This window comes from Nannobrachium achirus, assembly GCF_963921795.1.
Source record: "Nannobrachium achirus genome assembly, chromosome: 13".
In the NCBI taxonomy this organism is placed as follows: Eukaryota; Metazoa; Chordata; class Actinopteri; order Myctophiformes; family Myctophidae; genus Nannobrachium; species Nannobrachium achirus.
In genome coordinates this window covers 1,796,983-1,823,245 of record NC_137833.1, presented here as the reverse complement: position 1 = coordinate 1,823,245, position 26,263 = coordinate 1,796,983, and the positions used below count along the sequence as shown (strand labels likewise).

At 43.9% G+C, this 26,263-nt stretch overlaps 1 protein-coding gene across 3 annotated transcripts in view; it reads left to right on the top strand.

The window, feature by feature from the left end:
- The first annotated feature begins 1,830 nt into the window (after nt 1-1,830).
- LOC308297567 (uncharacterized protein) overlaps nt 1,831-26,263 on the top strand; it is a 28,053-nt gene continuing 3,620 nt past the window's right edge. The window contains exons 1-8 of one of the 3 annotated variants that reach the window (XM_080741035.1): nt 1,831-1,927; nt 12,000-12,261; nt 13,801-13,909; nt 15,113-15,252; nt 17,863-17,967; nt 18,224-18,376; nt 21,313-21,375; nt 24,182-24,223. In XM_080741035.1, coding sequence (XP_080597161.1) covers nt 12,015-12,261; nt 13,801-13,909; nt 15,113-15,252; nt 17,863-17,967; nt 18,224-18,376; nt 21,313-21,375; nt 24,182-24,223 — 859 coding nt within the window. In that variant the 5' untranslated portion in view covers nt 1,831-1,927; nt 12,000-12,014. Of the gene's footprint in view, nt 1,928-11,754; nt 11,780-11,999; nt 12,262-13,800; nt 13,910-15,108; nt 15,253-17,862; nt 17,968-18,223; nt 18,377-21,312; nt 21,376-24,181; nt 24,224-26,263 lie in introns of those variants that run through there. The other 2 variants (XM_080741033.1, XM_080741034.1) reach the window with 2 other exon arrangements.

Here is a 26,263-nt window from a genome sequence, read left to right as displayed (position 1 = left end):
CTCAGAGTGGACTCTTTCTCTGGTCTGGAGCTTAGTACATGAATCAGTTTTTATTTTCGGCTGCTCCAATGAGCGCGGGGGGTGGGGGTGGGTCTAACGAATATCCAATCCGCGCAGCAGTTGAAACGATTCAAACGAAGTTCACACACACAGGCAGGCTGAGGAAGGCACACACACACACACATTTCACCAATGTTGATTACAATGTTTCTGGTCACAGTTCTGTGTGGAAGCAGTCACTGGCACAGACAGACAGAGAGACACAATCACACACAATCACACACACACACTCCCCGACCGTGCGTCGCGTCCACCGTGCGTCGCGATCACTCGCGCGCATCCGCGCGCGTGCACGCTCGCAAAAAAGTCCCTCCCCTGTAAATCGCTCAGAATAGGGCACAGTTTCAGACTAAAGCGTGAGCTGAGTCTGAAATCAGGCTACACAAAGCCACTCCTTGGAAGCGGCTTTCACCGCTTCAAAAACATCTCCCGTAACGCTGCTCTCAAAAATCCACCGCACGTTAGCAATAATGGAGTCCCAAATCACTTCCTGGCTGTTTTCTGTGGATCTGATCTAGAAAATGCATTTCTATGCTCTGAATGGATGGCAAGCGGAGCGGCCCAATTCACATTCATTCTTGCATAAGGCTGCCCTGAGCGTCCATTGTAAAATTAATTAGTTTGGAAATTATCAATAGATAATTTTCTATAACATCGCAAAGGTAAGCTGCTTTTTGCTGGCATCAGCCCCAATAAATAAATAATAAATCTGGCAGTACAACTGTTTTAATTTCCAAAACTTTTCCAGAATATTTAACCCGATTTCCAGGACTATATAACAATAATTCAGCTCAATAACGAGTCGCTTACTCCTATGCACAATGCCTAAAGACAGGTAGTGTATGCCAGTGGTTCTCAACCTTTTCAGACCCCCGAAATAATCATTTGAACTGGGGACCCCCCACCCTGACGAGCACTAAGAGCAGAGGAATTTTGTGTAAAACGGTTTTATTGTGAAAATAGCCGATCTACATGCTCACAACGCCTCGCGTTGCGAGGCGTTGTGTGCATGTAGATCGGCTATTTTCACAATTTCTGCCTCTAATATTTGACAATTTGGCCAATGTTTAATTTGTCATTTCAGAGGTATTAACACAATCAATAACCAAAGACAATGCATAGCTATTTTTTTCCAGGACCTTCCAGGACCCTTGATCAATTCCAAAACTTTTCCAGTACTGGAAGAATTAATTTCAAAATATTTCCAGGAATGTCATTATAGGAGGACAGGATGGGCCGTGCCCCTCCCAACTGTAAGTTTGGAGTACAGGATGTGACATGTCAATGGTAACCATGGTAACCAGGATCTGGACAGTCTGATAAAGTATGATAAACAAGCTGTGTCCTGGCATGACCCAGAGTGCACGTGAGTCTGTGTGTGTGTGTGTGTGTGTGTGTGTGTGTGTGTGTGTGTGTGTGTGTGTGTGTGTGTGTGTGTGAGAGAGAGCCTCTGTGTGTGTGTGTGTGTGTGTGTGTGTGTGTGTGTGTGTGTGTGAGAGAGAGAGCCTCTGTGTGTGTGTGTGTGTGTGTGTGTGTGTGTGTGTGTGTGTGTGTGTGTGTGTGTGTGTGTGTGTGTGTGTGTGTGTGTGAGAGAGTCTGTGTGTGTGTGTGTGTGTGTGTGTGCGCGTGTGCGTGTGCGTGTGCGTGTGCGTGTGTGTGTGTGTGTGTGTGTGTGTGTCTGTGCGTGTCTCTCTCGCTCTCTCTCTCTCTCTCTCTCTCTCTCTCTCTCTCTCTCTCTCTCTCTCCCTCTCTCTCTCTCTCTCTCTGTCAGGGAGTTTGGGGCGTTCGGAAGAAGTTTGTCTGACTTTAACTGCGTGTTTGTTTTCTCCTGGTTTCTTCACTTCTCTTTCTCCAGAACCAGAACCAGGTAAGACTGCTGTTTTTTATCTGAGTTGAAGAGTTTATAGTTTAAGACTGCTGTTTTTCTCTGAGTTGAAGAGTTTATAGTTTAATACCCATTTAGGCCTAGAATTATTGAATGCTTTAACCAGTGAAAAATAGCAGATATACAAGCTCACAGCTAGCACCGAGTGCCACGCTGCAAGCTTGTAGATCTGCTATTTTTGAAAAAGTCGTGAAAATGTGTGCAAATCTTTGAATATAATGTATTTTCAAAGCGAACGTTTGTAACTCAAATTTTGCTTCTGGGTGGTCCCCGGAACTAAATATTTTGAGATGGGGGTCCGTGGCCAAATGAATATCAGTTTGGGGGTCCTTCACATGAAAAGGTTTGAGAACCACTGACACAGTAGTCTCTCAAGAACAGACTAACTGAGCTCCAGTTAAGTGAAAAGGACCTTTTCTTTGACGATGGCTGGCCAGATTGCTGACATAGAAACATAGGTTTTTTCAAAATATCTCAGAAGGATTCAAAAGACACTTATAGAATCAGGTCAAAATTCAAATTTTCAAGATCTTTCAAAAATAGCAGATCTACAAGCTCGCAGCGCGGCACTAGGTGCAGCGCTGTGAGCTTGTATATCTGCTATTTTTCAATAGTTAAAGCATAAAATACATTAATGATACACAATAGTGTGTACCCGTTCTGAATGGGTTAATAAAACAGCTCAAAGAGGTCTGAATTCTACATTAATGGTCTGTTCAAACAGCTCAGAAATGGGTTAAGACTAGTGTTTTTCTCTGAGTTGAAGAGTTTATAGTTTAAGACTAGTATTTTCCTCTGAGTTGAAATGAAGTTTTTATGTGTTTTAGCAGGGCTGACTCAGTATATATGGGGACCTTCAGAGGGTTGAGGAGATATTATTTATCCATGTTGATACCCTTATCAATGCTTCCTTATCAATCCTTCCTTATTGATCCACTATTGATCATTTTATATTATTGGTAGGTGTTGTTGATAGATGGTCTATTTATCATTAAACAGAAGTTATTGGAGATGTATATGTACTGTATGTACAAGACCCCTATGGCTTGTACCGGAAGAGGATAGGGCGCACATCAGAGCGTGGGGCGTAACGGACCGAACTTAACAGGGCCGCTCGTGCGTCCGGGTGCTCTAAACAGTTGCGTGAGGCGGCCCGAGCCTGAGGTCGAAAAAGAGCGGCGTCGGGCCGTGATTCCCTTGTCCGAGTGCTGCCTCGACCGTTGCAGCTAGCCTGGCGGCGAGGCGAGTGTCACGACCCCTTTCGGGCAGGCCCGCGAGCGAGCGGAACGACCGCACTCGGAAACGGGTGCGGCTCTCCGCAAGGAAAGCCGCACCCGTTTCCTTTCCTTTCTCCGCAAGGAAAGCCTGCGGTCCAGCCCGCGATCGGAGAGCCACATTGCTGTGGTCGTTCCTTGGGGAGAGCCGCACCCGTTTCCGTGTGCGGTCGTTCCGCTCGCTCGCGGGCCGGCCCGCGATATGTCGTTATGTACTGTCACTTTAAAAGCCTAATCTATATTTTGTCACACAATGGTGTCTCTCTCACATGCATAGCCTAGATCTTTACCAGTAAGACTCCCTAATCGGGAGATAAGCGACCGTAGGTGGCTTTGCAAGAATCGGCCTGATGGTGGCGCTAGAAGAGGGCCATGTGAGAAATGAGGGGTGGGGTCTGCGCGGCGCCGAGGCGGACGAATAGGTACCGGCCCCGGCTCTCCCGGTCGCTCCTAGCCGGAGTTACGGCATTTTATGTGAGCTGCAGTGTAGGGGGTCCTCCACTGGGGGCACCACCACTTTTGCATCCGTTCTGGAGCACCAGGAGTCGGTGGTCCCCGGGAATTCCCCGTGAGCAGCCCCGTTGGGGTGGTCATTTGGCATTTTTGCACATTTGGGTTTTTTTTTTTTACATCTGGGGGTCCCCCAGGGAGCTGGGGGTCCCTGGAGCTCCGGGGGTCCTTGGAGGTTGTAGTTTGGCAGGTAAGGAGTGTGTGTGCAAAATGTGGCATGGATGGGGGCAACGGTTGTGGAGATATGAGCAGGACAAAAGTGTGACTCACTGACTCACTCACTGACGGACAGACAGACAGCCTGTGGAGGTTTTGGTAGTAAATGCGACCTACGGTCGCAATCATGTCTTTATCTTTATAGATCTACAAGCTCACAACACTTCAAATGTCATTTTTGGATATCGGTACCATTAAAGGGCAAAGGTTGCATGTGAGTTTTGTATTGCTACATGTCTGTAGTTTATGAAATGATATTATGATAACAATGTCAAAATAGCAGCTGATTACTTGTTTTGGGCCCTTATATCTGATGTAAATAAAGGTGGTATTTAATGACCCAGCAACTAATGGGTTGATTTGGATGATTTTGCTGTCAAAGCAGATGTTTTCTGGTGGAGTTGATTTATGAGGTGACTGAAGCAATTCAAGTTCAGTGTCATAAAGCCAAGGTCAAGGTCATTTTGGATCCAGAATTGGCATATCTTAGCCATGCCTTCATTGTACTGTAATGTAATAAGCTAAATGTTTTTTTTTAAATCATTATCAAAATAAACACGTTCAAAATAAACAATATTCCAAGAATATGACATTTAGGTCGACGGAGACGACCAGTTCCAGTAGAAAGTGCTCTCAGAGCCTCTGGGACTGGAGAGCCTCTACTAGTGTAGACCATCCCAATGGTCTGTGACATACTAGCATCATGTCCAGGGGGTCCCTGTGACATACTAGCATCATGTCCAGGGGGGGTCCCTGTGACATACTAGCATCATGTCCAGGGGGGTCCCTGTGACATACTAGCATCATGTCCAGGGGGTCCCTGTGACATACTAGCATCATGTCCAGGGGGGGGGGGGGGGGGGGTACAGTACAGTACAGTACAGTACAGTACAGTACAGTACAGTACAGTACATCAAGGGTCATTGACCTGAAAGATCTTGAAGACCTCTGACGTAAACTAGTTGAAAAGGGGTCCCTCAGTGAGCTTGTAGATCTGCTATTTTCTAACGTTTGGCCCAGACAAGAGGACACTGTCCTGAAACGACCCCTCCATAGCCTTCCTAAACAAACACACACACACACACACACACACACACACAAACACACACACACACACACACACACACACACACACACACACACACACACACACACACAGGCAGACACACACACGGTTACAGCAGCAGATCAATAATTAATGATTGACTTTGAATAAGAAAAACAAATCAAACTTTGATCAAATCACACAAAAACATGCTGATATAAATATTATATAAAGACATTAGAAGAGCAAAAATGTAATATTGACATAAAACATTGTCACAGAATTCACCATGAAAGCAGGGAGATTAGTCTATATGAGAGAAAGGGAGGTTTTGTAGGCCTAACATGGACAGGTGATTTAAAAGAACCTTTTTCTGAACATAGACGTTTTCAGAAGTGATTTAAAGGATATCCATGCTGTCTGGCAGAAACCTCTTATCTCCATTACTTTTTTTTATAAAACAAATCTTAAAATTGTCCTAACTGTTAAATCGCTAAAGTTTTAGAACACCCACTCCGTTATTTCCAGCTTCTAAAGCCTTCTCTTTATATGTTTTCTATGATCCTGGCCGGGGACCGGATTTCGCGCCAAAATTACGTCAGCTGCATCATCTGTATACGTTGTGTATACCTTGGCCAATCACATCGCGGATCATACACACAATGATACACTACCGGCCAATCACAGCGTATCTGCCGTCTCTTCAGGAAGTAGCCTCCCTCAGCTACAGTGTTTACCATGGTGAAGGATTCTTAACATCTTAATCCCTAAATCCTGGCCAGAAGGGGTGGGGTCTGCGCGGCGCCGAGGCGGACGAATAGGTACCGGCCCCGGCTCTCCCGGTCGCTCCTAGCCGGAGTTACGGCATTTTATGTGAGCTGCAGTGTAGGGGGTCCTCCACTGGGGGCACCACCACTTTTGCATCCGTTCTGGAGCACCAGGAGTCGGTGGTCCCCGGGAATTCCCCGTGAGCAGCCCCGTTGGGGTGGTCATTTGGTCATTTTTGCACATTTGGGTTTTTTTTTTACATCTGGGGGTCCCCCAGGGAGCTGGGGGTCCCTGGAGCTCCGGGGGTCCTTGGAGGTTGTAGTTTGGCAGGTAAGGAGTGTGTGTGCAAAATGTGGCATGGATGGGGGCAACGGTTGTGGAGATATGAGCAAGACAAAAGTGTGACTCACTGACTCACTCACTGACGGACAGACAGACAGCCTGTGGAGGTTTTGGTAGTAAATGCGACCTACGGTCGCAATCATGTCTTTATCTTTATAGATCTACAAGCTCACAACACTTCAAATGTCATTTTTGGATATCGGTACCATTAAAGGGCAAAGGTTGCATGTGAGTTTTGTATTGCTACATGTCTGTAGTTTATGAAATGATATTATGATAACAATGTCAAAATAGCAGCTGATTACTTGTTTTGGGCCCTTATATCTGATGTAAATAAAGGTGGTATTTAATGACCCAGCAACTAATGGGTTGATTTGGATGATTTTGCTGTCAAAGCAGATGTTTTCTGGTGGAGTTGATTTATGAGGTGACTGAAGCAATTCAAGTTCAGTGTCATAAAGCCAAGGTCAAGGTCATTTTGGATACAGAATTGGCATATCTTAGCCATGCCTTCATTGTACTGTAATGTAATAAGCTAAATGTTTTTTTTAAATCATTATCAAAATAAACACGTTCAAAATAAACAATATTCCAAGAATATGACATTTAGGTCGACGGAGACGACCAGTTCCAGTAGAAAGTGCTCTCAGAGCCTCTGGGACTGGAGAGCCTCTACTAGTGTAGACCATCCCAATGGTCTGTGACATACTAGCATCATGTCCAGGGGGGTCCCTGTGACATACTAGCATCATGTCCAGGGGGTCCCTGTGACATACTAGCATCATGTCCAGGGGGGGGGGGGGGGGGGGGTACAGTACAGTACAGTACAGTACAGTACAGTACAGTACAGTACATCAAGGGTCATTGACCTGAAAGATCTTGAAGACCTCTGACGTAAACTAGTTGAAAAGGGGTCCCTCAGTGAGCTTGTAGATCTGCTATTTTCTAACGTTTGGCCCAGACAAGAGGACACTGTCCTGAAACGACCCCTCCATAGCCTTCCTAAACAAACACACACACACACACACACACACACACACACACACACACACACACACACACACACACACACACACACACACACACACACAGGCAGACACACACACGGTTACAGCAGCAGATCAATAATTAATGATTGACTTTGAATAAGAAAAACAAATCAAACTTTGATCAAATCACACAAAAACATGCTGATATAAATATTATATAAAGACATTAGAAGAGCAAAAATGTAATATTGACATAAAACATTGTCACAGAATTCACCATGAAAGCAGGGAGATTAGTCTATATCAGAGAAAGGGAGGTTTTGTAGGCCTAACATGGACAGGTGCTTTAAAAGAAGCTTTTTCTGAACATAGACGTTTTCAGAAGTGATTTAAAGGATATCCATGCTGTCTGGCAGAAACCTCTTATCTCCATTACTTTTTTTTATAAAACAAATCTTAAAATTGTCCTAACTGTTAAATCGCTAAAGTTTTAGAACACCCACTCCGTTATTTCCAGCTTCTAAAGCCTTCTCTTTATATGTTTTCTATGATCCTGGCCGGGGACCGGATTTCGCGCCAAAATTACGTCAGCTGCATCATCTGTATACGTTGTGTATACCTTGGCCAATCACATCGCGGATCATACACACAATGATACACTACCGGCCAATCACAGCGTATCTGCCGTCTCTTCAGGAAGTAGCCTCCCTCAGCTACAGTGTTTACCATGGTGAAGGATTCTTAACATCTTAATCCCTAAATCCTGGCCAGAAAATTACGTTCTACCATGTGTTCTACCCCTCCACGGATTACTATCGGTCGCGATGGTTTGCGGCGCCGCTCCGGTGGTCCGCTGCGGTGGTCCGCGACGACTCCGGGTGAAAAACAGCCGAAAAAAGCAATACCGCTACTGACCACTAGTTTAGCAACTTACACAGTATAGCTTTAACTGTTTGTGTTTTTCATATTAATGTCATTTACTTGATCATTGTACAGAGTCACACAACAGCATCAAAAGTAGCAGATCTACAAGCTCACAGCGTGGAGTAATCGATGTGTTTTTGATCCTGAAAAGTAACAGTTGTGGACATAATTATGAGGTTTCCTCCTGACAGATGATTTGCTAGGCTTTATGTACTCTGGGCTCACAGAGAGAGCCTGAATGTCACTGACCCTGTTAGCCCTGATCAGAGCCATCAGCAGAAACCTTTTGAAGCAGAGGATTTTCAAATCCACTGATTCCAACGCTTCCAAGGGCTGCTTACAAAGGGCCTCCAACACCTTAGTCAGGGGGGGGGGGGGGGGGGGGGGGGGGGGGGCATATCAGACAGCCCCATGCCCACCACTATGGGTGGCATGGGGGCATAGCAGACAGCCCCATGCCCACCACTATGGGTGGCATGGGGGGCATAGCAGACAGCCCCATGCCCACCACTAGCACTGGGTCCATGGGGGCATAGCAGACAGCTCCATGCCCACCACTAACACTGGGTCCATGGGGGGCATATCAGACAAGTCCATGCCCACCACTAACACTGGGTCCATGGGGGGCATAGCAGACAGCCCCATGCCCACCACTAACACTGGGTCCATGGGGGCATAGCAGACAGCCCCATGCCCACCACTAACACTGGGTCCATGTGCCCACCACTAACACTGGGTCCATGGGGGGCATAGCAGACAGCCCCATGCCCACCACTAACACTGGGTCCATGGGGGCATAGCAGACAGCCCCATGCCCACCACTAACACTGGGTCCATGTGCCCACCACTAACACTGGGTCCATGTGCCCACCACTAACACTGGGTCCATGTGCCCACCACTAACACTGGGTCCATGGGGGGCATAGCAGACAGCCCCATGCCCACCACTAACACTGGGTCCATGTGCCCACCACTAGCACTGGGTCCATGGGGGGCATATCAGACAGCCACAGCAGAGAGTCTGCATTGTGACGTGTGGAGGACTCCACAGCAGAGAGGCTGCATTTAGCCGGGGAGCCACTGGCAGGGCTGGATTAACCATTGGGCCAGTGGGGCCGTTGCCAGGGGCCCTTGGCTCTCAGGGGCCCTTGGGGGAAATTAGCCGCACGGTCATTGACAATTTACTAAAATTAAATGTATACATTTAACCAGTAAGACTCCCTAATCGGGAGATAAGCGACAAATAGGGCAAAAATGTGTTTTTCCAAAATCTTCCTGATCCATGTTGATGACATGAGTGTAGACATGCTGTGTAGTGATATTCGTGATTTTAGGGCAAAAACTGTAGGAGCAGTGTCCAAAAATGTGTTTTAAAAATCGGCCTGAAGGTGGCGCTAGAATAGGGCCATGTGAGAAATGAGGGGTGGGGTCTCCGCGTTGCCTTGGCGGACGAATAGGTACCGGCCCCGGCTCTCCCGGACGTTCCTAGGCCGAGTTACGGCATTTTATGTGCGCTGCAGTGGCAGGGGGTCCTCCACTGGGGGCGCCACCACTTTTGCATCCGTTCTGGAGCACCAGGAGTCGGTGGTCCCCGGGAATTCCCCGTGAGCAGCCCCATTGGGGTGGTCATTTGGTCATTTTTGCACATTTGGTCATTTTTTACATCTGGGGGTCCCCCAGGGACCTGGGGGTCCCTGGGGCTCCGGGGGTCCTTGGAGGTTGTAGTTTGGCAGGCAAGGAGTGTGTGTGTAAAATCTGGCATGGATCGGGTCAACGGGTGCGGAGATATAAGCAGGGAAAAAGTGTGACGTGTGACGTGTGAGCACATTTGGTCATTTTTTACATCTGGGGGTCCCCCAGGGACCTGGGGGTCCCTGGGGCTCCGGGGGTCCTTGGAGGTTGTAGTTTGGCAGTCAAGGAGTGTGTGTGCAAAATTTGGCATGGATGGGGGCCACGGTTGTGGAGATATGAGCAGGGCAAAAGTGTGACGGACTGACTGAGTGTGGGCCCCTCTTCTGTTGTCTACAGTGTTTTCTTGGCCCACAGATGATCATCATGGCTTAAAATCCAAGCTGGGTAGTGCGCGTTGGGAGGGAGGGGGGTTATGGTGGAGGGTGGGGGGCCCTAAAAAAATATAGGCTAGGGGCCCTCACAGGGGTTAATCCATCCATGGCCACAGGCCCAAAATTTGAGAGGACCTGTGATGTCATAACATACATTTTAGTTTTAGTTTTTTCTATTAATTTGGTCATTAAGGTACACAGAATGAGAGGCCTGCTCTGCCGGAAATATTGTGAAAAAGAAAGTCCCATCGACGTCCCTATACAAGAAAAGAATACAAAAATAAATCTGCTTTAAGTAGCATGTGAGGGGTCAAACTAGGGGTTCTTCATTATTCTTTGAGCTTTTGGGCCTGTGGCTCCCCAACTAATTGGGGCTCTGGGCTCCAAGTGCAGCCCCCTTGTATACTTCCCCCCCTTGTATAAATGCCACTAGTGGTTTCACCTGCAGCGTTCTAGTGTAGCTCCCCCTGGGAGATACAGCTAGATGCACAGGGTGACTGGTTCCTCCCACCAACCTGAGTTTTTTTCCTTTTTTTGCTCCGAGTGCTTTTTGCATTACAGTTTACAGTTTAGGCATTTAGCAGACGCTATTAATCCAAAGCGACTTACAATAAGCAGGTAATACATCACTATAATAAACAAGATAATATGTGAGTACATCAACAGCAATATAACAAGATAACCAGTCAAGAAAAAGTTCTAAAAAACCTAAAAACAGATGCTAACTAGCTTCATAAATGGTCATTGAGTGTTACAGTAGTGCTAAGGGTTTTGGTGGAGTCTGAAAAGGTGAGTCTTCAGTCCACCGCGAAAGCTAGCGAGTGAGTCCGTTGTTCTAAGTGCGACAGGGACTCGGACGAGTGGACTTTTGCCCTGGGATTTTTAGTGAGGGTTCTGTCAGCATCCCTGTGTTGGCTGAGTGAACGGGTGGGGGTGTAGGGGTTGATCAGGTTTTGGAAGTATGGAGGAGCCATACCTTTGGAGGCTTTGAAGGTCAGCATCAGTGTTTTGTATTCAGTGCGGGCCGCAACCGGGAGCCAGTGGAGGCTGCGGAGAAGGGGGGAGACATGTGAGAACTTAGGCTGGTTGAAGACATTGACTGGTTGAAGCATTGACCAATGGAATTTTTTTCCCCCTTTTTTTGTAGTTGTTTGGCTCTGCACATTAAAGTAGCCTAGTATTTAAGTGCTATTGCATGTCTTGACTTAACGGTGAGACGCTTTTGTATACTGTATATGTATGTATATGTAAGTATATATATATATATATATATATATATATATATATATATATATATATATATATATATATATATATATATATTAGCTGGCTCTGCATTGATATGTTTTTCCCATTGTATGAATGGACCATTGTAAAGTGCCTTGAGTTCGCAACTTGCTTAGAAACGTGCTATACAATTGCAATCCATTATAAAATGTAGTTAGGCTACTTAAATATTATTACTATTTGTGTTGTGTAATGACTGAATTGTTGTGTAATGATGACACCCCCCCCCCCCCCCCCCCCCCCCCCCCCCCCACACACACACACACACACACAAACACACACACACACGCACGCGAGTACACACGCACACAAACTCCTTCCTCCAGTGAAAACTAGGGAGCATACCACGGAAACTACGGTACAGAGTTGAGTTGAGGTCTCCACGTTATGTTCAAGGTTCAACTTCAAGGTTCAAGGTTGTACTTTATTGTTACCTATTTTGTACATAAGAGTAAAACTTGTATTTGTTTGGCTTCCTTCATTCCTTCATTGTTGTTAATGTCTGCTCGTCTGTCTGTCTGTCTGTCTGTCTGTCTGTCTGTCTGTCTGTCTGTCTGTCTGTCCATCTGTCCGTCTGTCTGTCTGTCTGTCTGTCTGTCTGTCTGTCTGTCTGTCTGTCTGTCTGTCTGCCTACAGTGTGTGGGTGTCATCATGAAGACGTGTGGAGCGTTGCTGGTCCTCCTGGTGTGTGTGTGTGAGTGTGGGGCTCAGGGAGAGAGACAGGGGGTCCCCACCATGGAAAACAGGGTGACACGCCTGGAATCCAGAATTATCGCAGTCACAAGCAAAATTAAGGAGATGCTGGAGGACGATTGGAGGGACATCTTTGAGGACGAGATCCGGAAGGAGTTGAACGTCACCAAGCATGAGATGCAAGGACTGGCCAAACAAAATGCAGGTTAGCAACACGGTTAGCTTGTGACAATTAATGTTTTTAAAGCGATAATGTGTACCGATTGGCGTGAATTTGTTGGAATACTATGGGGCTCTTAAGTCTGACATCATTTTGTAGGCAGAGGAGAACTTTTTGGGCCAAAAGGCCCCAGCGCCCATGACTCTTTTTACTATTTTTACTATTTACTATTTTGTCTTCTCTTTCTTGTTGACAGGGAAGTGGTAGAATTATATTTTAGTCGTTATTTTTGTCTCGGATCTGTTGAAATAGTGAGGGACACATATTGGCAATACATCTGCTTGGAGGTCTGACTACAAAATGATGTCACGGCTTAAAAGCTCCAAAGTAAAAGTAAATCAAAGCTGGGCAGAATCTCCACTTTTGTCAACAAAAGTGCCCTCAGGACTCTTGCTGGGTCCTCATTCAGTCCCTCTTTGACTACGCTTGCACCTCATGGTACTCCAACATCAAAAAGCCACTAAAGACTAAGCTCCAAACTAGGGTTGTTCGATGTGGCCTAAAATTAAAATCTCGATTTATTTCTCAGAAAAGTCGATTTTCGATTCCGTTTTCGATTTTTTGTTAAAAGAATAATACATTGTTTCAACTATTTTGTTTTCATTTAAAAAATGCAAGGAAATTATGTTTTTTTTTTTATATAGCCAAATAGCAAAATGTAATAAAACAATAAGGGTAATAATTTTAGTTTTAGCACAACAATCACATACAGAAGTTAACTTAGAGTCCTTAGTGTTTCAATATCAATAGTGAGTGACAAAACAGCCAAAACAAGCCAGCTCTTGGAGGCTGGTGAAACGGGTGAAAAAATAGCTAAGGCCGCCACTGCACCACTCATGCACGGAGATGTTGATCGATTGTAAACGGGGGCGAAGCGCTTCGCTTCCCGACACAAAATTAACACAGTGACAGGGACAGTAGGACTACAGTAGGTGGGTAACACAGAATTAATAAGCTTCTTTCAAACAACAAGTAAGTTTACCAGCTCAGCAGCATTTTGTTCTGTTTGCTGCCTGTACCAGCGCAAGTGAGCGCAGTGCTGTGGTGAGCTCTGCCCGGTCTGACGTGCGCTGCACGGGCATCGAAGAAATGACACATCAGAGAGAAAGTAGTATTAGTTTGGTGTCGGACCTTGTCGTCCTGCTTTAGGAGGACCGGGCTGTGTACTTTGTGCCCCATGCAAGGCTCCAAAGAGTAAGAATTACCCTAATTAAAGTGAAAATCGATTTTACGATTTATTTTTTTTAAATCGTCCAAAGGAAAAAAACTGGATTTCGATTAGAAATCGATTAATCGAAAAACCCTACTCCAAACCTCCCAAAACAAACTGATTTCTCCACCTGGGGTCATGACCCATGTTTCTCCCACACATTGTGCTAGCCTAAGTTGGCTCAGCGTTGAAGACAGGGTTAAACAACTAAAAATGGGATTGACTTTCAAAATAATCAACGCAAATCTGCCCTCCATCCCCTCAGTACCAGCATATCTGACCAAACATCTCCATCTGTCTCCATCTGTCTTCAGAAATGGCTGCCCAACTGAGTGCCAGTGAAGAGAAGGTGTCAGACCTGCAGAGCAGATTAACTGCTAGTGAAGAGAAGGTGTTGGAGTTGAAGAAAGAAAGTGAAGGTACGTTTACACACACACACACACACACACACACACACACACACACACACACACACACACACACACACACACACACACACACAAACAACTGACACACACACACACACACACACACACACACACACACACACACACACACACACACACACACACACACACACACACACACACACACACACACACACACACACACACACAGGGATGGACAGACGGAGGGACAGACAGACAGGGTGCGGCCTGGCGGAGACTATTCATTCCATTCGCAGCACTTTTGAATCCCAATTGACCATATTCACACCGCAGGCGGCCATCTTGGATCACATGACCACATGTTTGAGCCTGCATTACAAATGGAGCGATGGTCCCAGAATAGGAGTTCTGTTCAACCAATTTCTTTTGACCAAATAAATGGGCAATGAAAACATCAACATCCCCAAAAGGATTCAAAAGAAGGGCAACAATAACCGGATTGAAGAGTACATCCATGATATGTGGCAACATTACTGTGCACAAAGACTTGCTACAGTATCTGTGCAGTGCTTGCTCTGCCATCATATTAACTTACTGTATTGTGATTTTTACACGTTAATCATGAATAAATCTAACATGATTAATTAACGTTCTAACAACTTAAAGCTATACTACAGGTATGTAACTTTTCCAATAAAACAAATCTTAAAATTGTCCTAACTATTAAATTGCTAAAGTTTTAGAATACCCACTCCGTGAATTTCAGCCCCTAAAGCCTTCTGTAAATATGTTTTCTATGATCCTGGCTGGGAACCGGATTTCGCGGCAAAATTACATCATCTGCATCCTTCCGATAGGTTCTCTCCAGATCATACACTACCAGCCAATCACAGCGCGGATTATACACTACCGGCCAATCACAGCGCGGATTATACACTACCGGCCAATCACAGCGCGGATTATACACTACCGGCCAATCACAGCCCGTCTTGCCGTCTTTTCAGGAAGTAGCTTGCCTCAACAGCAGTGTTTACTCTGGTGTAGGAGTCTAGCCTGTTACTCCCCAACGCCTCTACGGATGCGTCTCGGCGAGGCGCAGGCGGACTTGGTGGTCCGCGGCCCCACTCCGGTGGGCCGAGGCGACCCGGGCGAAAAACGGCAGAAAAAAGCCCCTCCAAAGCAGACATGTGTAGAGGGAGGTGACAACACTAACTCCTCCTACCTTTGATCCAGGAAGCCCCTCCAAAGCAAACATGTGGAGGGAGGTGACCGGAGTGAGGGACAAGATGCACAGCGTGGCCATGTCTGTGAGGGGCCTGAAAGAGAGGATGGCTGTAAGCGACCACCAGGTGAAGGATCTCACCCAGAAAAATGAAGGTATTGATTGATATATTGACTGACTGACTGACTGACTGACTGGCTGGCTGGCTGGCTGGCTGGCTGACTGACTGACTGACTGACTGACTGACTATCGTAGTCAGTCAGTCAGTCAGTCAGTCAGTCAGTCAGTCAGTCAGTCAGTCACCTCCTTCTCCACTCTGCCTGTTTGGGTCAAAGAAGGCTAAAGCCATTGCAGAGAGACTGCCTGTCTGTGTGCTCCAGTTACATTCTTGACTTCAGTAAAAGTATCAATACTGCAAAGTAGATGTACTCTGTTACAAGTAGCCTAGCCCTAGAAGTCCAGTATTCAAAAACTTTACTTGAGTAAAAGTACAAAAGTATTGGTATCAAAATGTACTTAAAGTACCAAACTCATTATGCAGAATGTCCCATTTACAGTTTTCAAATGTATAAAAATAGCAGATCTTGTACATGGTTTTTCAATTGGCCATGTCAACATGTCTGTAAGGCTGAATTGGTTAATGCATGTTTTGTTAATGCATGTTTTGTAGGGGTGTAACGATACATTTGAACAACGATACATATCACGATACATGGTTGACGATACGATACATGGACGATATTGGTTCGTTCATGGTGATACGATACAATTCGATTCAATGATATAAAATCGATATAGTAACTATTTAGCAAAGACATTAAATATGTGTGAAACGTGTCAATAGTGCAGGTTTTTAAGGTAAAATTCTATTATTATGGATATAAATAAGTAAACTGTGATTCGTAAGCAGTCATGGACATTATATTTCAACACATACTGTATGGACAAACCCACACCTTGACATGAACAGAGATTACACACATCTATCGATAGACCAAGAGTAGCTATATGGAATGGAAAGGTAATTAGACCCCTCTTTTTAGTTTTCCCTCTTAAAACTGCTAAATGCAAGACACAAATACTTAGTTTGCATACAGTCAATTATTTGCATTGAAAAACGATTTGATACCGATTATTTGCATTGTAAAACGATACGGTACGATATTTGCTTTTGCATATCAATAGTAGATCATTGCTAATTCAAAACGATTTTTCGATCAAGTTACTATATTGTTACACCCCTAATGTTTTGTAATAATAATAATAATAATAATCAAAATCTACTCAGTTTTGAAATAAATGTAGTGGGGTAAAAGTACAATATTTGGACCCAAGATGTAGTGGAGTACAAGTAGTGTTATAAATTGGTATTACTCAAGTATAGTACAAATAACTCAAATGTATTTAAGTACGGTATTTAAGTAAATGTACTTAGTTACTTTACACCACTGGAGTGCTGCATCGATCAAAAACCATTCAACAACACAAAGTATCAATATTGCAAGTAAAAGTCCTGTATTCGACTCAGAACTTTTACTTTGACTTTGAAGTCGAATAGAAGTGTGTGTGTGTGTGTGTGTGTGTGTGTGTGTGTGTGTGTGTGTGTGTGTGTGTGTGTGTGTGTGTGTGTGTGTGTGTGTGTGTGTGTGTGTGTGTGTGTGCGTGCGTGCGTGCGTGTGTGACACCTACAAGTGTATGTGCACAATTGTAATTTTGTATTTATTTTACTTTGTGTATTTCTACTGAAAAAGGCCAAATCCAGATAGTGTTTTGTGTTGAAACTACAGTAATACTAATTACTTAGTCCCGCCACCAGGGGGAGTCTCGCCTAGGGTGAGCAGGGATTGTGAGGTATTATAGACCTGTGAGGCTTCCGTCCTTCAGACAGACTACAGCCTGCTTTGAAGAACAACATTAACGTCTCCTGTCTATATATTCTCCCTGTACAATACAGGTTAGTAATATGTGCAAAAGCATCACAACTTATAGCAAAGGACTCATAAGCCTTTCTTATTTTGTTAACTGTAAGACTGATACAGAGATATTGTGTTTTGGTGAAGTTTGAGACTGTTTGGGAAATGTGCAGTGACTGACTGTGATCCTACAAAATGGAGGCCTTGTTTATTTTCTGTAAAAACGGCAGCTCCTTGACATTTGTGCCTTAGCTCCACACTTTAGCATAGGATTTGGTGTTATATTGTACATATGATTATAGTAACTGTTGTAATGGTTTTGGGTAAAAGTATTTTGATATTCTTTATAAAAACGTTCTGTATGCAGTAAGACTGTGAAAACTAAACAGTACAAGGTTTAAAAACAATGTTACATTACAAACAGTATTACAGTATTTACTGGGAAATTAAGAGACTGGTTAAAAAGCAGTATTAAGTAGAGTGTGTTTCAGAGCACATGCAGATTAAAGCTACACTACATAACTTTTTGTAAACAGTGTTTTTGGTGAAATATGACAACAGAAAAGAGACCAATGTGTAACAATGACATTCTGATAGTAACAGTTATTGTGAATTGTGAACTATGGAATTATGGATATTTGATTATTGTGATTTGAGTGATTATTGAATTTAAAGAGAGAAAAAGAGAAAGAAAAGTAATTAAGATTTCTGTGAATAAAGAGACAGACTACAGCCTGCTTTGAAGAACAACATTAACGTCTCCTGTCTATATATTCTCCCTGTACAATACAGGACTTGTCACCTGTTAACAGCTACTCAATCGTGAGGGCTGTAACACGTGCGTGTCTTCAGAAATGGCTGCCCAACTGAGTGCCTCTGAAGAGAAGGTGTCAGACCTGCAGAGCAGATTAAATGCCAGTGAAAACCAGCTGTTGGAACTGAAGGAAGAAAGTCAAGGTACGTTTTCACATACATGATGTTTATAGTCTGTTAACATCCATCAAAGTAGCTTACCTTTGTGATTTTATAGAAAAAAAGAACAATCCAGTATTTTTCCAATTGCAGTCCCTGTCGCTCAGAGCCAAAAAAAAAAAAAAAAAAGCGAGAGGCTCCTCTTTCCCCTCGGTTTGCACCAGTTTTCAGACATAGAAATAGAGAAAGTAGATCCAGGCTGAAGAAAATGACCAGAAAAGTGATGTTGTTTTGATTTCAGCTCATGGTGCTCAGCTGTCCACCCTAGAAGTGAAGCTGAACGCCAGTGAGACCAACATGGAGGCCAAAATGGAGGCCTTGAAGACCGACATGGAGGCCAAAATGGAGGCCTTGAAGACCAACATGGAGGCCAAAATGGAGGCCTTGAAGACAGGTGATTAGCCCTTCACTAAGCCCCTCCCCCAACCCATCCTTGTCCAATACCACGATAGCTACGAGTTACTAAGAGAGGAGCGCTGGCAAGCTTTGCTTCTCAGGCATTGACTTGCAGGTCATCTTGTTCACAGGTACGTAAATAATCCATCGTTTCTGGAGGAAAAGCTTCAGAAGTTCTCCTAAATCTAGTAAACAACATCTAGTAAACCTGTAGTATGCTATGCACTGGAGAAATGTGCATGACATTATTTCAATAAACACAGGGGAATGTTATGAGGGAGAAATAGCTCTGAAACTATGGTGGAACAAGTCAGAACAGGGCCGGTAAGCAAGCCACAATGATCAGGGCCCCCAATCGCCGCCGCCACCAAACACCCCCCCTAAATTGTAAATTGAAATGTCTTTGTGAACAAAGAAACAAACAAACCGCTGGTGGTTTGTCTTCCTTGCCGCTGATATAGAGCGCTTGATGTTTCACAGAATTCTTTCCAACATAGCTAGACGATGCCTGAGATATTCCAGCGGCGTTGGTCCATTTCTTGGGCCAACTCTCTGAGTTTCCCACCAGCAGTATAAGTTTGGGTATAAGTTCTTACATTCCAGGTTCCCACAACTTTATTGTCTCTAGTGCGGAACCTGCAGAGTTTCCACCTCCGTCCTGGTGGTCAGCAGTAGGTGTGGTCCTTGTTGACCCGGGCGACCACCGAGCCGCTATGGGTAAAGCTGTAGTCATCATGGTGGGTCTATGGGTAAAGCTGTAGTCATCATGGTGGGTCTATGGGTAAAGCTGTAGTCATCGTGGTGGGTCTATGGGTAAAGCTGTAGTCATCATGGTGGGTCTATGGGTAAAGCTGTAGTCATCATGGTGGGTCTATGGATAAAGCTGTAGTCATCATGGTGGGTCTATGGGTAAAGCTGTAGTCATCGTGGTGGGTCTATGGGTAAAGCTGTAGTCATCGTGGTGGGTCTATGGGTAAAGCTGTAGTCATCATGGTGGGTCTATGGGTAAAGCTGTAGTCATCGTGGTGGGTCTATGGGTAAAGCTGTAGTCATCGTGGTGGGTCTATGGGTAAAGCTGTAGTCATCATGGTGGGTCTATGGGTAAAGCTGTAGTCATCATGGTGGGTCTATGGGTAAAGCTGTAGTCATCATGGTGGGTCTATGGGTAAAGCTGTAGTCATCGTGGTGGGTCTATGGGTAAAGCTGTAGTCATCATGGTGGGTCTATGGGTAAAGCTGTAGTCATCATGGTGGGTCTATGGGTAAAGCTGTAGTCATCATGGTGGGTCTATGGGTAAAGCTGTAGTCATCATGGTGGGTCTATGGGTAAAGCTGTAGTCATCATGGTGGGTCTATGGGTAAAGCTGTAGTCATCATGGTGGGTCTATGGGTAAAGCTGTAGTCATCATGGTGGGTCTATGGGTAAAGCTGTAGTCATCATGGTGGGTCTATGGGTAAAGCTGTAGTCATCATGGTGGGTCTATGGGTAAAGCTGTAGTCATCATGGTGGGTCTATGGGTAAAGCTGTAGTCATCATGGTGGGTCTATGGGTAAAGCTGTAGTCATCATGGTGGGTCTATGGGTAAAGCTGTAGTCATCATGGTGGGTCTATGGGTAAAGCTGTAGTCATCATGGTGGGTCTATGGGTAAAGCTGTAGTCATCATGGTGGGTCTATGGGTAAAGCTGTAGTCATCATGGTGGGTCTATGGGTAAAGCTGTAGTCATCATGGTGGGTCTATGGGTAAAGCTGTAGTCATCATGGTGGGTCTATGGGTAAAGCTGTAGTCATCATGGTGGGTCTATGGGTAAAGCTGTAGTCATCATGGTGGGTCTATGGGTAAAGCTGTAGTCATCATGGTGGGTCTATGGGTAAAGCTGTAGTCATCATGGTGGGTCTATGGGTCCATCGCTCTCCATGTTGGATGCAGTTTAACGTCATGCCCAGGACATATTCATTATTATTTCATTATTAATTAAGTATTAATTATTAAAGGGATCCCTGGCTAATATGACAAATATGCCTTAATACATTATAATTGTCCTCTATAAATACAATGTAAAATTAAAAACACCTTACACATTATTTTATTTCTTCTAGAAATAGCTAATCTTTCACTCAATAGGGGAAATGCCCGTCGCAAGTTAATGATGTCATAAATGTCATGTGTGATCTATCCCTATGGAATTTATGGCATGCATGTGCAAATAAAAACAAACTTAAAGGAGTAGTTCACCCCCAAAATGACTTTTTTTCTATTGATTACTCAGGCCATGGAGAGTAGAGTTCAATAATATTTTTTGGTTTTTGTCACATTCCTAAGACAAAAATGTGATAACAATAAATTTACCCCCATTGATTCCGGATGGTGACCCGTTTCGAAACGGGTCACCATCCGGAATCAATGGGGGTAAATTTACTCGAATCAAAATTTTGTCTTAGGAATGTGACAAAAACCAAAAAATATTATTGAACTCTACTCTCCATGGCCTGAGTAATCAATAGAAAAAAAGTCATTTTGGGGGTGAACTACTCCTTTAATACTTCCTATGGTTAATATGAGCATCAAATCAATATTTCAAATGTGTTTGTGTTTTGTTTTTTTGCACATGCATGCCATAAAAATTACACATGACATCATCAACTTGCGACAGGCATTTCCCCTATTGAGTGAAAGTTTAGCTATTTCTAGAAGAAATACAATGATTTATGTGTTTTTAATTTTACATTGTAGTTATAGAGGACAATTATAATGTATTAAGGCATATTTGTCGTATTAGCCAGGGATCCTTTTAAGGTTAAGAAATCCTTCATCGTGCACTCATTAAAAGTTACCTATAAGTTTTACATCTACCAGGTTTAAAGTGGGAAAACACATTGAAGGGGTTTTGGGGATTTTTAACGTTCACCAAGTTTCTCTGTTTTATATTGTTCAGATATGGTCGCCAGACTGAGTGCCAGTGAAAACATTCTGGACAACTTGAAGGAAGAAGGCAAAGGTAATTTGGAGATGACAATGTTTAGAAATGACTTTTAGTGTTAATTACAAATTGGTTTGAGCTCAGAGAATAGTTGTATTCTCTCTCTCTCTCTCTCTCTCTCTCTCTCTCTCTCTCTCTCTCTCTCTCTCTCTCTCTCTCACTCTTTCTAAACAAACACATGCAAACAAAACTGCATGAATATTCTATGTATGAAGTATGACTGATCTAATAGCAATGCTGTGTTGATTTATTTGGGGTTTCTACCTTATACTGACCTATTTAATAGGCTATTGGATTCTTTGCAAACAGGCCACTAGGGGTCGAGCCCAAATTGTTTGCAATGCTTTTTGAAAACCTTGTGCCCATAACTAACATCATGCCAAAAATCGAAATCTTATCACCAAGTGCACAATTGTTATGATTTGTTATATATTAATTAAATCCCAGTTTATAGGCATTTTAAGCTCCCGGCAGCCATCGTGGACGCCATCTTGAAAATTATGGCTTTCCTGAAGTTTTTTTTTTTTTTTTTCAAATAAGACAGTGATGTCCCCGAAAAGCGACACGTTTTCTGTCTGCCGTTGCCCCTCTTCTCTGTTAACATTACTGGTAACCCATTCAAGTGGCATTAAATGTGACACACATCATGTATTTAGAAAACAAGAAGATGTGTTGGCAGAGTCAATCTATACATTTGGAAATATTTTTATTTAAATCAATATATTCTTCAGTTTGTGTAGGATAATTTTCATATTAAGCTAACCACAGTTGAATTTCGATAACTTCTATGGGCTGGCTTGCAGTTCACCGTTCTCCCTTACCCGAAGTGGGGCCGCTGTCTCAATTGTGGGCGTGAATTTGTAGGCGCCTGCGTGTCTCTATTGGGACATATTACTTAAGCCCTGTCCCCTCTTAAGCCCCGCCCCTATCTTCCTATTGGCTGAGCTTAAAACAGCTTTAACTCCAGTTTGCAGCATGGTACCGTCTTGAAACTCACTGTGTGTACTTAGACAGCCAATAGGAATGAGCTTTAATTGCTGAAGCCCCGCCCCCTCTCTTCCTATTGGCTCAACTTTAAACAGCCATAACTTCACATCCAACACGTTACTGGTCCAAACTCGGTGGGTGCTCCAACAGTCCCAACGGCTAACCGCTAATGCGAACCGCTGCTCCTGCTAATGTCAATGCTAAAAAAATGCTAATGCTAAAAAAATTCTAATGTTAAAAAATGCTAATGCCAAAAAAATGCTAATGCAAACAAATGCTAATGTTAAAAATGCTAACAAATGCTAATGCTAAAAATGCTAATGTTAGAAATGCTAATGCTAACAATGCTAAACACGCTAATTTTGGAAATGCTAATGCTAATGTTATCTAATGATAAGAATGCTAATGCTGAATGATAATGCTAGCTAAAACTAAAAATGTTAATGTTAAACATTCTAATGTAATGCTAATGCGTTGTGTTGTGTTTCAGTATAGTATGATGCTATCAGACTTAATGCTAATGTTGTGTTTCAGTATAGTGTGATGCTATGGGGCTGTTAAGTATGACATCATTTTGTAGGCAGAGGAGCATTTCTGCCCCCAGTTTCCGTGAATCTTTTTACTATTTTTACTATTTAAACATTTTTCTTCTCTTTGTTGTTGAAAGGAAAGTGTTAGAATTATACTTTAGTCGTTATTTTTGTCTCGGATCTGTTGAAAATAGCGAGGGACAGAAAATGCTCTGGGGGCAGATTCTCCTCTGCCTACAAAATGATGTCATGGCTTAAAAGCCCCATCAGTCTTAATGCTAATGGTGTGTTTCAGTGTAGTGTGATGCTATCAGTCTTAATGCTAATGTTGTGTTTCACTATAGTGTGATGCTATCAGACTTAATGCTAATGTTGTGTTTCAGTATAGTGTGATGCTATCAGTCTTAATGCTAATGTTGTGTTTCAGTATAGTGTGATGCTATCAGTCTTAATGCTAATGTTGTGTTTCAGTATAGTATGATGCTATCAGTCTTAATGCTAATGTTGTGTTTCACTATAGTGTGATGCTATCAGTCTTAATGCTAATGTTGTGTTTCACTATAGTGTGATGCTATCAGACTTAATGCTAATGTTGTGTTTCACTATAGTGTGATGCTATCAGACTTAATGCTAATGTTGTGTTTCACTATAGTGTGATGCTATCAGACTTAATGCTAATGTTGTGTTTCAGTATAGTATGATGCTATCAGACTTAATGCTAATGTTGTGTTTCAGTATAGTATGATGCTATCAGACTTAATGCTAATGTTGTGTTTCACTATAGTGTGATGCTATCAGACTTAATGCTAATGTTGTGTTTCACTATAGTGTGATGCTATCAGACTTAATGCTAATGTTGTGTTTCAGTATAGTGTGATGCTATCAGACTTAATGCTAATGTTGTGTTTCACTATAGTGTGATGCTATCAGACTTAATGCTAATGTTGTGTTTCACTATAGTGTGATGCTATCAGTCTTAATGCTAATGTTGTGTTTCACTATAGTGTGATGCTATCAGACTTAATGCTAATGTTGTGTTTCACTATAGTGTGATGCTATCAGACTTAATGCTAATGTTGTGTTTCAGTATAGTGTGATGCTATCAGTCTTAATGCTAATGTTGTGTTTCACTATAGTGTGATGCTATCAGACTTAATGCTAATGTTGTGTTTCACTATAGTGTGATGCTATCAGACTTAATGCTAATGTTGTGTTTCACTATAGTGTGATGCTATCAGACTTAATGCTAATGTTGTGTTTCAGTATAGTGTGATGCTATCAGACTTAATGCTAATGTTGTGTTTCAGGCCACCTGGCTAAGATAGAAACCAGGCTGACTGCTGTTGAGAGTAAGTATTTTTAACACACATTAGCATTCTACATTCAGGAGGGTTGTATTTAAGAAAGGGTCCTACTATTTGCCCCAAAGTACCCAAAAGTACCAAAAGTAGACAAAACTACCCAAAAGTATACCCAAAAGTATAAAAAAAAAAAAAAAAAAAACGTTTGCATCCGTTCTGGAGGTAGTGAGACCAGGTGGTACCCTCAAATTCCCAGTGAGCCCCAGTGACCACCACCACAAGCCAATGCTCCACTCCGCGCCCCCAGCACTGTGGGTGCTGGGGGCGTGTTTCTCCCTCTGCGTCATCAGCGCCCACACCCTAGGTGGGGTCGGCAATAGGGCCTTTCTGTGTGGAGTTTGCATGTTCTCCCCGTGTCTCCTAGGGTTGATACCCTCACAAAAACATGCAGTAATCCTGGTCTCAATAATGCCTCCCCTGGCCAGCCAGGGCGCCTGATGGAGGGGAAAGGAACTGGTTGGAATAACGTGTTCCTTCCATGCGCTACGTCCATCCCGGGGAAATCCCCCCTGTCAGGTGAAAAGAAACAACTTGGACTACTCATGCATTGAAGGAAGCATGAGGTCAGTCCGTTGTCTCCCCAGGCGTGGTAGAGGGAGAGCAGAGCCCAGGATTACATAGGCAATTGGCACTGGGTGAAAAAGGGGTTGCAAAATCGTGGGATAAAAATTATATAAAAAAAATTAAAAAATGCTTCACTCCGCGGGCCATGGCCCGGCCAGGGAAGGGTCCCCGGGGGCCCAAAATAACGCCAAAAAACAGCAAGTGATAGCAGACCCCCAAGCTTGAAAACTAAAAATGCCGTAGCTCGACCGCCGTGCGGGCCTCGAGCCAGGCACCCACTCATTTTAGCAGCCACATGGGAAGCAGCCGACGGCACCCCCAAACGGCGGGTCTGGAACAGCGGGGGTCTGGGGACCCCTCCCTGGCCAGGCCACTAGTGTAGATCGCCTACTTTTGACAATTTTTGCTTATTTTTATTTTTCTCAAGCCGGCGCGGGGGCCCTGCCCCCAGGGACCCCCTGGGTGCCGGGCCCGTCTCTCCCCGTGGCTCGGGGGCCGAATTACAGCCTTTTTAGCGGGCTGCAGCGGGGGTCACCGCTAGGTGGCGCTCTAAAAAACACACGGCTGGCCCCGGGCCCCGAGGCGGACGCGTGGGTACCGGTCCCGGTCGCTCCTAGCCTGAGTTATTTTATACGCGCTGCAGTGGCGGTGGTCCTCCACCAGGGGGCGCAATCACTTTTGCATCCGTTCCGGAGGTAGTGGGACCAGGTGGTACCCTCGAATTCCCAGTGAGCCCAAAAATATGGCAGGTCGTTTTGTATACTTTTGGTTATACTTTTGGGTAGTTTGGGGTACTTTTGTGTGCTTTTGGTTATACTTTTGGGTAGTTTGGGGTACTTTTGTGTGCTTTTGGTTATACTTTTGGGTAGTTTGGGGTACTTTTGTGTGCTTTTGGTTATACTTTTGGATAGTTTGGGGTAGTTTTGTGTGCTTTTGGGTGTACTTTTGGGTACTTTTGGGTAGTTTGAGAGGTTTTGTGTACTGTTGTGTACTTTTGGAACTTTTGAACAAGCTCAATAGGGAACAACGGTATGTATGATGATGTCAGACTTCATAGACGTCAATAGGACTTTTACATAACGAGTAACAGACTCCAACTTTTGCACACGGATAGCTCAGGTTTTTGCCTATGTTCTTAAGTACCATGCATAGTAATACATAAGGACCACAAGTCTACATTAGAAACGGAGGGGGAGAGTGATTTAATCCGTTTGGTCCGTTGGTCTGTCCGTTTTTCTCTCTGTCCGCACCCTTATGGACAACACTCAACCCGACGGATTAAAACCGATAAAAACGTACGTACGCATGAACTACCCATGGCGAACTTTTGTCAACCGTGGGGGCAGTACTGAGGGCGAAATGTTTTTTTTTTTTTTTTTTTTTTTTACGATTCTGAATCCATTGCAAGCATTTGTTTTGTACAAAAAAAAAAAAGAATTCCTTGGGATAAAAACAACCTGACAA